This window comes from Furipterus horrens, unplaced genomic scaffold (assembly GCF_987537825.1).
Source record: "Furipterus horrens unplaced genomic scaffold, mFurHor1.1.pri manual_scaffold_4, whole genome shotgun sequence".
Classification (NCBI taxonomy): Eukaryota; Metazoa; Chordata; class Mammalia; order Chiroptera; family Furipteridae; genus Furipterus; species Furipterus horrens.
This window is the reverse complement of record NW_028327174.1, coordinates 101,829,700-101,845,306: the sequence shown is the minus strand read 5'-3', so window position 1 is coordinate 101,845,306 and position 15,607 is coordinate 101,829,700. Positions and strand designations below refer to the sequence as shown.

At 35.2% G+C, this 15,607-nt stretch overlaps 1 protein-coding gene across 1 annotated transcript in view; it reads left to right on the top strand.

The window, feature by feature from the left end:
- Positions 1 to 15,607, top strand: part of FERRY3 (FERRY endosomal RAB5 effector complex subunit 3) — a 62,184-nt gene that overhangs the window by 33,057 nt on the left and 13,520 nt on the right. Inside the window, exons 7-11 of the mRNA XM_090275729.1 lie at positions 4,519 to 4,625; positions 4,967 to 5,164; positions 6,054 to 6,182; positions 9,119 to 9,193; positions 13,438 to 13,640. Coding sequence (XP_090131855.1) covers positions 4,519 to 4,625; positions 4,967 to 5,164; positions 6,054 to 6,182; positions 9,119 to 9,193; positions 13,438 to 13,640 — 712 coding nt within the window. The remainder of the gene's footprint in view (positions 1 to 4,518; positions 4,626 to 4,966; positions 5,165 to 6,053; positions 6,183 to 9,118; positions 9,194 to 13,437; positions 13,641 to 15,607) is intronic.

Sequence of the window (15,607 nt, the reverse complement as noted above, 5' to 3'; positions counted from 1 at the left end):
TCAATGCAGGACCGCCTGGATTCTCAGCCTCCTTGCAAACTGCCTTCTTCCTGCAAACCGCATGGATCTCCTTTCCTCAAAGCAGCCTGGCAAGAGCCTCTTCTTAAAGCAGCCTGGAGATCCCTTCTCCAAGCCAGATGGAGGGAGCCCACAAGAGCCAGAGAGTGAGGGCGTGAGGGCCAGGGAGAGCCTGAGAGAGAGAGCCTCCTAGAGCCAGAGCCAGCCCAAAATGTCCTCAGCTGCTTCCCTGTCCCTCCCTGCCTCCTCTCTCCCCCTGCGTCCTCTCACACAGTGGGTGTTGCAAACAGCTCTGACCATTCACAGAACCCTACTTAGGCTCTGTCTGCTTCTTCCCTACCAGCCCACAGTCCAAGATCCCTTCCATCTTCCTGAGTCTTGGAAGTGAAGCAGATCTTTGTGCAGCAATGTTTCCAGCCACTAGCTCCAGGCATGCAAGGGCATCCTGAAAGCTGCTTCCTGCTCCCTATCTCGCAGCCGCAAACTCTGGGGTTTGTTTTTGGACTCCCCTGTTTCTGTAACACTCTTTCCACCAGAACCCAGGGCAAGTGGCTGCAAATGAAATTTTATGCGTCAGCCTTTTGGTAGTGTTCCTGTGTCTAGTGGACTCCTGTCTCTCCCTGGCAGACAGATGTTATGTGGACAACTCTTCCTGACTCTGGTGCTCTGGGCTAGGGAGCCCAGCTTGGGATTTAGACCACACACTTCTCAGGGTGAAACCCCACAGCTGAGATATCCCTCCAGAACCTCAGCCACCTCCCGTAGGAGCGGGGCCAGCCCTTTTTGCATCTCCACCCTTCCTACCAATTTTGTTGTGGATTCTTCTGTAAATTCTTGGTTATAAGACTTCTCTTTTGCTGGTCTTCCATTGGTCATTCAGCTTGCTTTTTTTTAAAGTAAGGTCTGTTGGCTCTGGCTGGTGTAGCTCAGTGGATTGAGTGCCAGCTTGCAAACCAAAAGGTTGCTAGTTCAGTTCCAAGTCAGGGCACGTGCCTGGGCTGCGGGCCAGGTCCCCGGTTGGAGGCATGCGAGAGGTAACTGATTGATGTTTCTCTCACACATCAATGTTTCTCTGTCTCTCTTTCTCTCTCCCTCCCTTCCCCTCTCTCTAAAAAATAAATAAGTAAAATCTTTTTTTTTAAGCATATATATATATATATATTAAAGTAAGGTCTACAAGGAGAAATTATGTAAAGTAAAATTCACCTGTTTTAGGTTTACCTAAACCATAACAGCAATCAAGTTGTAGCATTTCTCTTTTGCACATTTCTTTTTCCTTTTGCACTTTTGTAATTAATCTTCTTTCTTCTGCCCAACACCTGGCAATGTGATCTGATTTCTCTCCCTACAGTTTTCATTTCTCCAGATGTCATATAAATGAAATCAAACTGTATGTAGCAGTTTGTGTCTTGCTACTTTCTCTTGGCATAATGCTTTTGAGACTCATTCATGTTGTTCTATCTATGAATGATTCTCTCCTTTTTATTGCTCAGTAGTATTATGTTATTCTTTGTTTATTCATTCACCCAGTCATGGACATTTACCGTATTTCTAGATTTTGGCAATGCTGTATATATCCTTGTCAACATTTGGTAGAGATATTTAGCCATTCTAGCAGATTTTGAAATGGTATCTTATTGTGGTTTTACTTTGAGTTTCCCTGATGGCTAATAATGTTGAACATCTTTTTCACATGCTGATCTTTCATCCATATCTCTTTTTTGTTTTTTTATTACTGACGTGAGAATTCTTTACATATTCTCCATACAACTTCATCATCAGATGTGTTTTATGAATATTTTCTCTCACCCTGTAGCTTGTTTTTTTATTTTCTTAATAGTATCTTTTTGAGGAGCAAAGTTTTTCATTTTAATATAATACAATTTATAAATTATTCAGTGGTTTGTATCTTAGCTAAGATATCTTTGCTTAATCTTAAACTACAAAGATTGTTTCATGTGTTTTCTTCTAGAAGTTTTATGATTAAAGTTATGTGTATAAGTCATAATGTATATCATATTATATATAAATACAAATAAATTATTTGCTATAAAACAATGAATAAATATATCTATATATGTTGGCCTATAGTTTTGTGTTTTTTTTTCCTTGTAATATCTTCGTTTGGTTTTAATATTGGGATAATGGTGGCATCAAAGTATGAATTGTTGGTCTACTCATGAGCCTGTCAAAGGAATTGATATCTCTTACTATGAATCTGATACTATGTTTTATTTCTAATACTTTCACTTACTTTCTATCTTTGCTTAAATTCCTTATCTGCCTTTGTGTGTTGTTTTACACTAGATTTTTTAGCATATTTTTGTAGTTATTTGAAAATCTCTTTTAGTCCCAAAATCTGGTTCATCTCTAAGTTAATTTTCATTGATTGCTTTATCTATTTATAATGTTTTTTTGTTTGTTTGTTTCCTTGTTTGTTTGTTTGCCTTTTTGGGTGGAGGACTTTCTCTCAATGTTGGATATTGTATGCATTAGAAAAGAGACAAAGGTAAATAATATTTATATCCAAAATCAACAGGCCATTAATGTGAAGGTCATACAAATCTAGTCAGCAGTTGAACTGAGTTTGGTTTTTATTCCTTCAGTACATCACAAGCTTCATTTTCTACAGTAGTAAGCTGCCACCACTTTGTGTTTAGAGTGGAGCTTTGGGTTTTAGAGGGTTTTTCTCTGCGTTCTGCTCCATCCTCAACTTATGGTAGTCTTTGCAGGCCTTGCCACAGCATGAGGTCTCTCTCTATGCTGTTGCTTGACGCCCCAGCAATGGACTGTTGTTGTTTGTTACTTGGTGCTAGGCTTATAGTTGAGGCTGGGAGACCGGTCTCTGTTTGCTTAGTCCAGCTTCAGTCTTGAGCAAGCCCTGTATATCTGGGCCTTGGGCTTAGGACATTCTCAGCATTTCTCCTGTGCCACCCAGGTGGCGCTCTTGTCTCCTGACCTGCCTCCATTGTTTTCTTGGAAGCACCTAGTGGACTCCAATGGAAGAGTTTGCAAATGCATGCAGACTCCTCTTGTGCTTGGGATATGTAGCTATTCTAAATTTACATGCTGGCCTATACTTAACTTTTAAGAATTTGTTAAAATTTTCGCTGATTTGTTCTTCTTCGCTTACATTACAGCAATGCATTTCTACCATACTCTCTGCCAAAAAGGAAATGTGTCCTATTTCTCCTTGGAGGGTGTGTCACACTTTAGAATTTAGTTTACTTGGTTGTATTGTTATTTCAAATAGGTATCTGACGGGATCCAGAAAAGTTATGATTTTATATATTATTTGACTTTTTCTTAGTAGAGTGGGAACAACATTCTCTTGTGGCTTTTTGCATCCTAAGATGACATTTTATTAATATAAAATTATTTTTAGGTTTTTACCATATATAATGAAGTCAGTGAGACTAATGAGGCTGCCTGGATTAACTCCAAACATGTAGTCAGGGGAATGGATGACTATCATACGTTTATATTATTTTCAGCATACTATGAAATTTGAATTAAATAGTGGTACATTTATAGTGCCTCCATGGAAACCTTTTCAGGAAATCCAAGAGCAGAGTAGAACAAAGAGAAAAGTGTTTTTTTTTTCTTCTATTACAGTTATCCTACTTTTTACCCCATGGCTCTCCCCCCACCCTGCGCACCCCCTCTCCCACAGTCCATCCCCACCCCGTTACTCCGTTGTCCCTGTCCATGGGTCATTTATACTAGTTCCTTGACTAAACCCTTCCTCTTCTCTCCCCTTTCTCCCCTCTCCCCTCCAAAGAAAAGGTTTTAATGGAAAGGGAATGTTGGTAGGGGGAACAAAACAGGAAATGGTAAAAGAAAAGAGAGAAGATATGAATACATCAAAATGAACTTCATCTTTTTCTATCATTCCTTATTTGCTCTTTTAAATTTTTATTTTTATTTTTATCACTTTGCCTATTTTCTAGTTTTGCCTACAGCCAACCCTAATAAGTGCTTTGTATGCCATTTTATAGTAATAAGTCACTTCTTTTAATCATTCTATTAGGCTATTAAGAAATATTAAATGATAATATATGAATTGATATTATAGTGACTGAAAATGAAGAATATGCATTACTAACTGAGGAAATGAAAGAACAAGTGAAAATTTTAGAACCTCTTGGTACTTATTATGTGTTAAGAATAAATTTAGGAATAAATTATGTGCTACTTTCAGCTGTTAGTTTTGTGTCATTTCATTAGAAAATTTTTTTTTAAGATTTTATTTATTTACTTTTAGAGAGAGTGGGAGGGAGAGAAACATCAGCGTGTACTTGTCTCTTGTGTGCCCCCAACTGGGCACCTGACCTGCAACTCAGACATGTGCCCTGACTGGGAATCGAACCTGCGACCCTTTGATTCTCAGGCCAGCACTCGATCCACTGAGCCATACCAGCCAGGGCAGAAAGCCTTCTTTTCTTTAAGAAAAGTTCTTGACAAACATGCCATAAAAGTCAATAATTTTATTAATTTCAGTGAAGAAATTAAAGTTCAGCCAAATCAGTTCAGAGAATCAGTAGAAGCAAATGGAAGGATTTATGAGGAACAGAGAAAGTTAGAAGAAAGTTTTACCATTCACTTAGGTAAGTATTAATTTTTTTGCAGTCGTAATTTATTGTAACTTGTGAAACATTTCATGCTGCAAGAAAAATTCCTAGCATATGAGTAAAATATACTTATGCTATTTATAATTATCATTTATATCTTGCTCCAAGAAAGCCTAAAGATTGTTGGCTATAAGTTATCTGTTTTAAGCTTATGTGTTAATTTTTGCAAATAGAAAGATTAAATACTAATAGTTATTAAAATGGGAAATTGCAAGGCTCATTTTTAATCATCTGTAGCACAGATTTATATGAATTCTTGTCATAGAATTGTATCCTGTTATATTGGAGTTTCTGGGATTGTTGCCTGTACCCCCCAGGAGCTCAGTTGAAGACCATGCATAATCTGAGATTGCTGAGAGCAGACATGCTGGATTTCTGTAAGCACAAAAGAAATCACCGAAGTGGTGTGAAACTCCATCGACTCCAGACAGCTCTGTCTCTTTATTCCACATCTCTCTGTGGCCTGGTTTTACTAGTAGATAATCGAATCAATTCATACAGTGGTATTAAAAGAGGTAAGTTAACCCTATATATATTTATTTTATTAAATTTCTTCTTTACCATTTTTACAAAGAAATTAAATTATGGAAAATTTGGGGAAAAAATTTTCATCACCCCAGTTCAGATAGATCAAACAATAGCATACCCAGCCTCAGCTCTTTTAGATTTGTTTCATACTTGAGCGTGGGTGGGGTTCTTTAGAATATCTAATTTTTCTTTAAATGTTATTATATCATAAGTAATACTCTGACAGGGTCTTTGGTTCAAGGTACTGAAAGACAATCAGGATATAAATGCAATTTTCAATTTAGAAACAGATTCTGGCTCAGTGAATTTTAATTCATCCATTTGTCCTTTTCTGTTTTTTAAATAACCTATTTTTTTAATGTGCTAGGTAAAATTCATACCTTCCCTCATAGTGCAACTTAATTTTTAAGATTATTTAAAAATTTTTAAATATGTAAAGTGTTTTAAAATATATAACTTTTTAAAAGAAGCTTGAATAGAGTTTATTTGCTATCATAAATATAAGGACCTTTTTATATATTTTTGGGGTTGGGTTTTTTTCTTTTCTTTTTTTCCTTTATTTTTATTCTTGACACTTTTTTTAGCACTCTTTGCTACTGGATTATGATCAAAGTATCTTTTACTTAAAGAAGGCTTGGAATTACACTAAAGTTTCCTTGTCTATTAACTGTTTACTTTTTTGAGTGAGAGATTGTTTCTGATCAAAACAAAATAGCTGTAACCTAACTTCATAAGACATAATTTTTGAAAAGACAAGTATAAGAAGTCATACTTATAAATTTTATATTCTATTTTACCAGATCTCCTTGTCTGTGAGTAAATACTAAATATTTGATAGTTCACCTTTAAAATTTGTTAATGTTTTGGGCTCCTTAGATTTTGCCACAGTTTGCCAAGAATGCACTGACTTTCATTTTCCCCGAATTGAAGAGCAATTGGAAGTTGTCCAGCAGGTGGTACTTTATGCTAGAACCCAGCGCAGGAGCAAGTTGAAAGAATCACATGGTCAGTAAAACTAAAATTTTTTAAATTTCATTTTCAGTATGCTCTGTCCCTACACACTCTAATAGCATATGGGCCATCACTGAAATACAGAAAATTGTACTGGTGGAGAGGTGGAAGAAAGAAATTAAGAACAAAATTCAAGATCTTTAGGAGCTTAGATTATGTTCTTAATTCCCTTTTTTTGCATGACTTTGTTCAAGATCCTTACCAAAAACTGTTTTTAAATTTCAGTTATACAGTTATATTTGAAATAGACACTTAGGGGAATGTTGCTGACCTTTCAACCTAAGTTCTCTATCTAAAATGAACATAATTATTACTGCAGATGGCAATGAAGTCACAGAGTAAATAGGAGCATAAAATATACACTTTTTATATCTTTCACCCACTTCAGTAGCATGAAGTCAATTACAAGAATTGTTTTTGATTGTTCTTTTAAAAAATTGCTATGTCCAGAACTGTGTTCTGCTTTTTCTATATCTATTCACAATATGAACACCCTTTCTAACTAGGAAATTCACTGGAAAAGATTTTAAAGCTATGGAAAATGTGTATAGCATCTCTCTTCAGAAGATTTCTATGTATACATAGAAAGACTTAAGGGAAGGCATAGGTAAAAGAAAAAACTTTGATTCAAATTACAGAGTAATTCTGCATTTTTGACTAAATAATTTATCTTGGACATCATTACATGTCAGTACATAAAGAGCATCTTCATACCTTTTTACTGGTGCATAGTAGTCCATTGCAGGGTATCTCATTATTAATCATTGCCATATGGATAGGAATTTAATCTGTTCCAAAGTTTTTGCACATATAACAATAACATTGCACATATGACTATATCTATAGAATAGATTGCTAAAGAGAAATTTCTGATTAAAGGAAACATACATTTATAATTTTGATAGTGTTAGAAATCGCTCTCCATAGTGGCTCTATTGGTTTATAGTCACACTATAGGTAACTGTGGCTTTGCTGTGGCAGTATGTTTTATATATGACGGAGCCAGGCTGAGTACTAGGAAATCAATGTGGAATCATATCCTAACAGAGGATCATTCGGAAAATTTCACTGTGTCCTGTTACTCATCTACCCTCTTCTTCCTGCGTCTCATTCAGACTAGCAGTGATGCGATCAGTAACATTTTAATATTCTTAGTGGTGACTCAAACATGAAGATTGAGATCATGACAGGTGTGGGAGAAGGAGGATTCTAAGTATATTTGTGAATGATAGAAAGTGTGCAGTAAATGACAGGAAGTTTTTAAACCGCATACAGTTAAGGCAATGTGTGTACATCATGGTATTATTTTGTTCTTGTTCAAGCAGCTATTTTGTGGTTTAAGTGAGTCAGTGAAACAAGTAGGTTTGTAAAAGACAACTTTCTTAAAGGAACCAGCATGTTGTTGCAGAAGAGTTTTATGAAAATACTTTCTCCATCTTTTCCTTTTCTGTGCATGCCAGCATATTTGTTCTATATGTTTATATCCTGATACACAAGTACCTGTTTATTCCAAGACATGCGACTGTTTTCTTTACTATGTTTATATTAGCATATTTATATTCCTATAAAAACAATTTGGTTTTTTGTGTACATTTATACACATTTTTTTAAAAATGAAAAATAGCCATTTTCTTAATATTACAAGGTGCTACCATTAACACATGGCAAGGGAAATGGACTATGAACTGTCTCTTGTTTACTTAATAGGAATTCTGTTTGTTCATAACCCATATGAACAAGATTACAGTCCTTATTTATTTTTTGTTTTCTGTACTATGATCAAACATTTATTCAAAGCCTATCAATTACATGGTTCTATGTGAGAAACTATTTCATTAAATATGGATTCTAACAACACAGAGCCTTCTCTTTGTGCCTCTCTCTGCTTCTATTTATAAAATATATGCACTTATAAGATACAGTGTTATATATCAACTTATCAAAGTAGTCCTTAGATAAAAATATTAAGTTACTTTTATTCAGAACTTTCTTGAAACCATAATATTCCCTTAGTATTTGCAGTTTACTCATTTGAAGTTCTGACACTTTTCAAGTGATTTTCTGATGCTGAAGGCTATTCCAAATAGTTTTGTATTGGAAAAATATGCAGTTTCTTAAAGAGAGATACTTTGAATGCTAATATTGGCTGCATTTTTTTTGAGTTCTGATAGAGCTCTTATAAGATTTATATGTATCTTCTAATTAAATCTGTGTGTAAAATAATTAGTATTCAATTGTAATAATGTGTGGTCAATTGTGATGTAGCTTTTTCTACCAACACTTATCCTTTTAATTAATATGCCTTCTACAAAGAACAACTATTAACTATCTGAAAAAAATGCTCCATTTGAAACAGTTTTATATATCTGTTTGAAATAAATTGTATATAATTTTAGATAAGAAGTAACAGTGATTCCTGGTGCTACTAACCATTTGTTTGTAGTTCTGAACAAGTTATATCAAAAAGAGGGACTCAGATTCTAAAAGTAACGGTGGCCACATGACACCTATCTAATGAAGTTATTTTATATGTTGTTAACGTAGGGCCTTGAACCTCTTAGATGAAAAATGGGGTATTGGCAAGTCTAATGTGGTTAAGATACTAGGATTTGGAATCTGTCTATGAAGTTTCAAGACCTGGTTCCACCACTTACCTGTGCACTTTTGGTTAATTACATTATTTAAGCTTCTGTTTCCTCATATGTAAATGAAGTAGTAAAAATACCTCATAAGGTTGTGGTTATAGGCATTGTGGTTATAGGCATTTTGTAAGAATTAAATGAGGCCATCCATGTAAAGCATACATCAGAATGCCTGGCACCTAGAGATTCTCAGTTAATGTTTGCTTTTATGATTGCTTCAGGAGGAGTAGCAGTGATGTGTTGTCATGTGTTGTGATGTTCTTTCATGTTGCATTATCTTATGCATAGATTCTGGAAACCAAAATGGAGAAAATGATGATAAGACTAAAAGTGCTGATAGAAACTATTTAAATATTTTACCTGGTAAGTATTATTTTAAATTGCAATTTTCTTATAATCATATGCATTGAAATCAGATTTGAAACATAATTTCTTATGGCGTAGTTTTTAAAAAGTTTGTCAGTGAATCACTTTGAAACGTTGCATATATGTAATAAACTTTCACAGATGTTCTGCAATTGAAATTTGTTACTAGTACTGACTTTTCTAGATCCATACAAGCAAACTTGCTCAAGCAGTTGCATACCTTTTATTGTTATTTGCTATTTCAGATTTCCTCTTTTGTACATTGTTTCTTTGTTTCTTAAATAAACCAAGAAGTAGTTTTTACTCTGAAATATAAACAATGGTATGTGGAGATATAAACAGCTGAACTTGTAGAAAGAACATAGATCATCTAACTTAGAATCTTTCTTATTTCCATTTCCCCATCAATTTTTTTTACTATTTCTTTAATTTCCTTATTACTCTTTTTTTTTTTTTTTTTAATTTTACTTTTATTGTTTTTCTGTCATTGCTAGCCCCCACCCAGCCCACTCCTTCTCCCACGGTCCATTCCGACCCCGTTGTCCATGTTCATGTGTTATTTATATTAGTTCCTTTGCTAAACCCTTCCCCTACTTCCCCCCTTCCCTCCCTCCCCCCTCCCCCCTAATAACTGTTCTCTGTTTCTTCTTCAATTTTGTTCATTTATTTCTGTTGTTCATTAGTCTCCTGTATTGGGTGATATCATATGGTATTTGTTTTTCCTTGCCTGGCTTATTTCACTAAGCATAATTCTCTCTGGTTCCATCCATGTTGTTGCTAATGGCAGTGGTTCCTTCTTTCTTTCTGCTACCACAGTTTTTTAATCCACTCATCTACAGATGGGCATTTAGGCTGTTTCCAGCACTTGGCTATTGTAAATAGTGCTGCTATGAACATAGGGGTGCATAAGTTCTTTTGAATTAGGGTTTCAGGATTCTTCGGGTATAATCCTAGTAGTGGAATCGCTGGTTCAAAAGACAGTTCCATTTTTAGTTTTTTGAGGAAATTCCATATTGTTTTCCATAGTGGCTGCACCAGTTTTATTTCTCTTGGATATATATCATAGTATATAAACTGGAAATTCGGCCTGTGTCCTCTCCCAGATTGAATTCACTCTGATGATCCTTAATAGTGTCTGTGTGACAGGGCATGCATGACAAGGAAGGCCTATTGTTTTACTCTTAAGTGTAAAGTCTTTTAAACTAAATGGTAAATTTTGCAGTTTCATAAATAACCGAGATTTTTTTCTTCATATTTCCTTGCCCATAGTTTCTACATGTAGGTCACATTTCATTTAATCTAAGCAAATAGCATAACTATTTCTGGTATTATCTTGTCAGTCCCAGTCAGTTAGCTTGTGGTCATAGCTTCCAAATTTCCTTCCACCTTCAGATATCCTACCTTAGTGGATAATGTTAGAGGCAGGATTGCATCACCACATGCTGTTTCCTTCACTTTGTGCAACAGGAAACTGTCCTCCTCTCCATCTAAAAATACCTTCATTGAGGCAAGATTCATTGTATTTCTCTTCATAGATCCATAATTTAAGTCATCCATATTTTGTGGCTTTCTTAACATGTGCCAATCTTATTATCTATTCCTGAAGTACCGGTGTCTTTTTTTTTTTTTTTAACTCCTTATTGCTATATTTATTTACTTCCTTGTTCCTTTTTGGATAAAGCCTTTAGGTTAGTATGTTGTTATCACCACCAGATCAGGAAGATACATCACAAGTCTACATTAAACTAAGGGGTATTAAACTATTCAGTTAGAAATGCTGATAACATCTCAATTTCCATTTACTTAAAGGATACCTACACAGAAAGTAAATAGGAGAGAGAAAGGATCCAAACCACAAATGCTTTAAAATTTTTAAGTTGCAAAGAAAAACAATTTTATTTCTATAACTTTTAACCAGTTTTGCTTTATCGTTATCTAAGTATTTACAGTTTATATCATCTAATTCTTACCACTACTTTATAAGGAAAGCAGTAGGCATTATTTTTTTCCATTTCATGTGCGAAGTACAGAGGATCTATAAGTTGAATTAATTTACCCAAGGTCACTCAGCCAATAAGTACTAGAGACCAGGTCTTCTTAACGCCCAATCTAGTCCCTTTTCTACTCTAGTATATTACTTTGATTACTACTGCCAGCTCCATGATCTCCATTTTACAAATGGGTAAAATGAAGCTCAGAGACAAGTCATCTAAGGTCAAATGAAGCTGTGCCAGTTTGGAGATTAGGAGCACCTGACTTGTTCACTAAGTCATCTGCGTCACTGCTGGACCATAGCCCATATTTAATGCTACACCTTCTATCACCTAAATTATCAGTAGGAGTTTAGGGGGTAACATACTTCATTGGACGCAGAAGGATATTATCTCAGAGGGAGTACCAGGTCTCTGATAAGCTGTCTGTGTCTTTCATTGCCTTCCAAGAAATTGTAACCAAACTATCAATATGTTTCATCAATTTTTTTTTTACTTTTTATTTGACTAGTTATTTAGATACCTTCGTCATTGTCTTTCCTTTAATATTTTTCTGCTTATCTAATTCTTTTATCTTAGGGGAAAAAAAGACCTTTCCTAGAGCCTGTCAGCAGCATCTATGGGTATAGCTTATGTACACTGGTAGCTAGAAATGGTTAAACATTGTGCTGAAGTACATTAATTACTTTTAACTATATTATATGTTTATAAGTAAATACCAGTAAAATCCTAAGATAATGACTTTGACGCCAAGGTAGGAAGAATTTGTGAGGGCAGGCACTAGTGATAGAAAAGTATTTCTTAGAAGAGCTAAGTTTTTCTAGAAGGACATATCAGAATTTCCAGGGACCAATGTGTATTTTTAAAAACATTCTTTATATGTTTTTATATTTTATTTATTTATATTGATGGAAACTGCAGAATATAATAGCTGATATAGCTATTGTGGCTACATAGAAAGCATGGATTTTAAGGTTCAATAACTATTGTTCTAACATTCAGTTTAAAATATATGTTCATTCATTTATTCAACAAATATTTATTGACTACGTTCTATGAACAAGGTACTGTTCTATGTGTTAGAGATGGAACATTAAACAAGACAGACAAAATTCCTGTAGTTATGGAGGGTAAACAATGGTCTCTTTAAAATAATCTCACAAATAATAAAAGAATTTCAGTGCTGAGAATAAAACAGAACAATATGAAATAAAGTAAGTGAGTGGTGAGCGAGTCCTCCAGCAGTTGGGATAGTCAGGAAGACCTCTCTGAGGAGGCGACCTTTGATCTGAGATGTGATTAATGGAAAGTCAGCCGTACAGGAATCTTAGTGCAGCCTTATGTGAAGCAGCCTTGAATTGGGAACAAGCTCTGCATGTTTGCAGAACTGAACAATAGCCCATGTGGCTGAGCAGGAAGAGAGAGGTTGAGACAAGAGGATGTCAGATGGGCAATTTCCAGATCATACAGGCCTTGCAGACCACAGTAAAAAGTTTGGACTTTTTTATGAATGTGGTGTATGCATGTTGGATGATTTTAAGTAAGGGAGTGATATTATTTGATTTATATATAAGTCATTTTGCTTGCAATGTGGGAATGGTTTGTAGGTCAGCAATAATGGGAGCAGGGAGATTAAGAGCCTGTTGCAGAAGCTATGTGAGAGATGCTGATAGCATGAACTAGGATGACAGCAATAAAAATGAACCTCTCAGATTTGAGATATTTGTAGGAGATATTGTAGAAAATAGTTGGTGGTGATTTGGTTGGATTTGGTATTGGGAAGAGGCATTGAGAGAAAAAAAGTAATGAAGGACAACTTCTATGTTTCTGTCCTGAGCAAATAACTGGACAGAAATTGAACCAATAAATTGAGATGGAGAAGAGAAGATTTAGGGTGTGGGGGTGACAGGTAATCAAGTAACATGTTTTTACATATTAAATTTAAGTTAAATAGGACATTTTGAACATTTACATCAACATAGAGATGATGAAGACTCATTTGATTTACTTACTAGTTGGTGGTCACTTCATACCAATTTATGAACCTAATGCAAAATTGGCGGTTGCCTCTTTTTTCACCACCACCTTTTCTAAGAATTTAGAAGCAATACTCATATTTGCTTCCTCAGCCCAACATAAGTCGCTGATATACTTCTACTAGTTTAAAACATTGATTGCCCATTACAATTATTTATACTTCCATTGAGGACAGTTATTTATCTATTCAATAATCATGATTGTCTTTCACAGGAGAATTTTACATTACACGGCATTCTAATCTCTCAGAAATCCATGTTGCTTTCCATCTTTGTGTGGATGACAATGTGAAATCTGGAAACATCACTGCTCGTGACCCTGCCATTATGGGACTCCGAAACATACTCAAGGTTTGCTGTACCCATGACATCACGACAATAAGTATTCCTCTCTTGCTGGTGCATGATATGTCAGAGGTGAGCATATAGGAAAATGCCATGATTTTATGAATATGTTAACCCTTCATATTGTATAATAATAATCACTTCACATTTTAAAAGCACTTTTTTTTTTTTTACTAATAGACCTTTGTATTCATTTCTGATTAATAGAATTAAGTGGCATATAATACAAAATAGTGAATACTTCTTAACCATTTACTTTTAGAGAACTATAGCATTATTCTATAGAAGGTAAATAAGAAAATCAAAACTTAGCTTTGGATAAGGCATATGTTCCTACTCTTCTCCCTTTCTCCCCCCTCCTTCTATTTCTTCTCCATTTTTTTCTTAAGTAGCATGAGCTTTGCCTCCACATTTATATTTGGCTTTGGTTAACATTGAAATTGGTTTGCATTTTCTGAGTCTGCATTAATAGGTGAGGAAAGGAGATGCTAGATGACAGGGAGAAGACAGCTTCATTTCAACATTTTGTCAAGGATGCTCTTTGGATAATACAAATATTGACTTCTAAAATCAAAATGTGGTGTAATGTGTTTATTAGGTACTTACTTTATTTTGTATTTTTAAAAAATCTCTTCCCATGACTATTTGCTTTTTCTCGTGCTTTTTTCTCTCACCCACTTAAAAACTGTCTAGAGGGGCTAAATTGTGAAAATAATACAAGGACTAAACATTCAACTTCCAATAGCCTGGAGGAACAAAGCAGACTCAAAACAAATGGATACAGGCAAGTCCTTCTGGGAGAGCCAGGCATCAACCTGGTGATGAAGAGCCCATATCAGCAGCTTGGTGCCTGCCTGTCTTGAGGTGGCATTTTTTTAATTGAATTTATTGGGGAGACACTGGTTAACAAAATTATACAGGTTTCAGGTGCACAGTTCTACACCACATCATCTGTACACTGTATTGTGTGTTCACCACCCCAAATCAAGTCACTGTCCATCGCCATTTATCACCCCTATACCCTCCTTCACCTCCTCCGGGTAGTCACCACACTGTTGTACATATACATGAATTTTCTCTTTTTTTTTTCCCCTCAATCCCTCTACCCCCATACCCAGCCCCTACCCTCAACAGCTGTCAGCCTGCTCTCCATCTATGAGTCTGTCTCTGTTTCCCTTGTTAGTTAATTTTGTTCATTATATTCTGATATGAGGAAAATCATATGGTACTTAGCTTTCTCTGACTGGCTGATTTCTCTTAGCATAATGCTTTCTAATTCCATACATTGCTTGTTGCAAAGGGTAAAACTTTCTTCTTTTTGTGGCCAAGTAATATTCCGTTATGTAAATGTACCACAACTTTTTTATCCACTCATCTACTGATGGACACTTGGTGTGCTTCCAAATCTTGGCTATTGTAAATAGCACTGCAGTGAACATAGGTGTGCATATATTCTTTCAAATTAGTGTTTCGGATTTCTCCGGATAAATACCCAGAAGTGGAATTGCTAGGTCATAAGACAGTTCCATTTTTTATTTTTAGAGGAAATTCCATATTGTTTTCCACAGTGGCTGCCCCATTCTACATTCCCACCAACAGTCGTCCATTGATTTATTGATGATAGTCATTCTGACAAGTGTCAGCTGATATCTTACTGTGGTTTTAATTTGTATTTCTCTGATAATTAGTGACATTGAGCATCTTTTCATGTCTATTGGCCATCTGCATATCTTCTTTGGACAAGTGTCTTTTAAGGTACTTTGCCCATTTTTTAATTGGATTGTTTGTTTTTCTGGTGTGTTGAGTTTCTTTAGAAATTTTGGGTATTAACTTCATATCAGATGTATTGGTGAATATGTTCTCCCATTCAGTGGGTTGTCTTTTCATTTTGCTGATGGTTTCCTTTGCACTTTTTAATTTGATGTAGTCCCAGTTGTTTATTTTTGTTGTTGTTGTTGTTGTCTCCCTTGCCCAAAGAGATACATCAGAAAAAATATGACTACGAGAAACATCTGAGATTTTATTGCCTATGTTTTCTT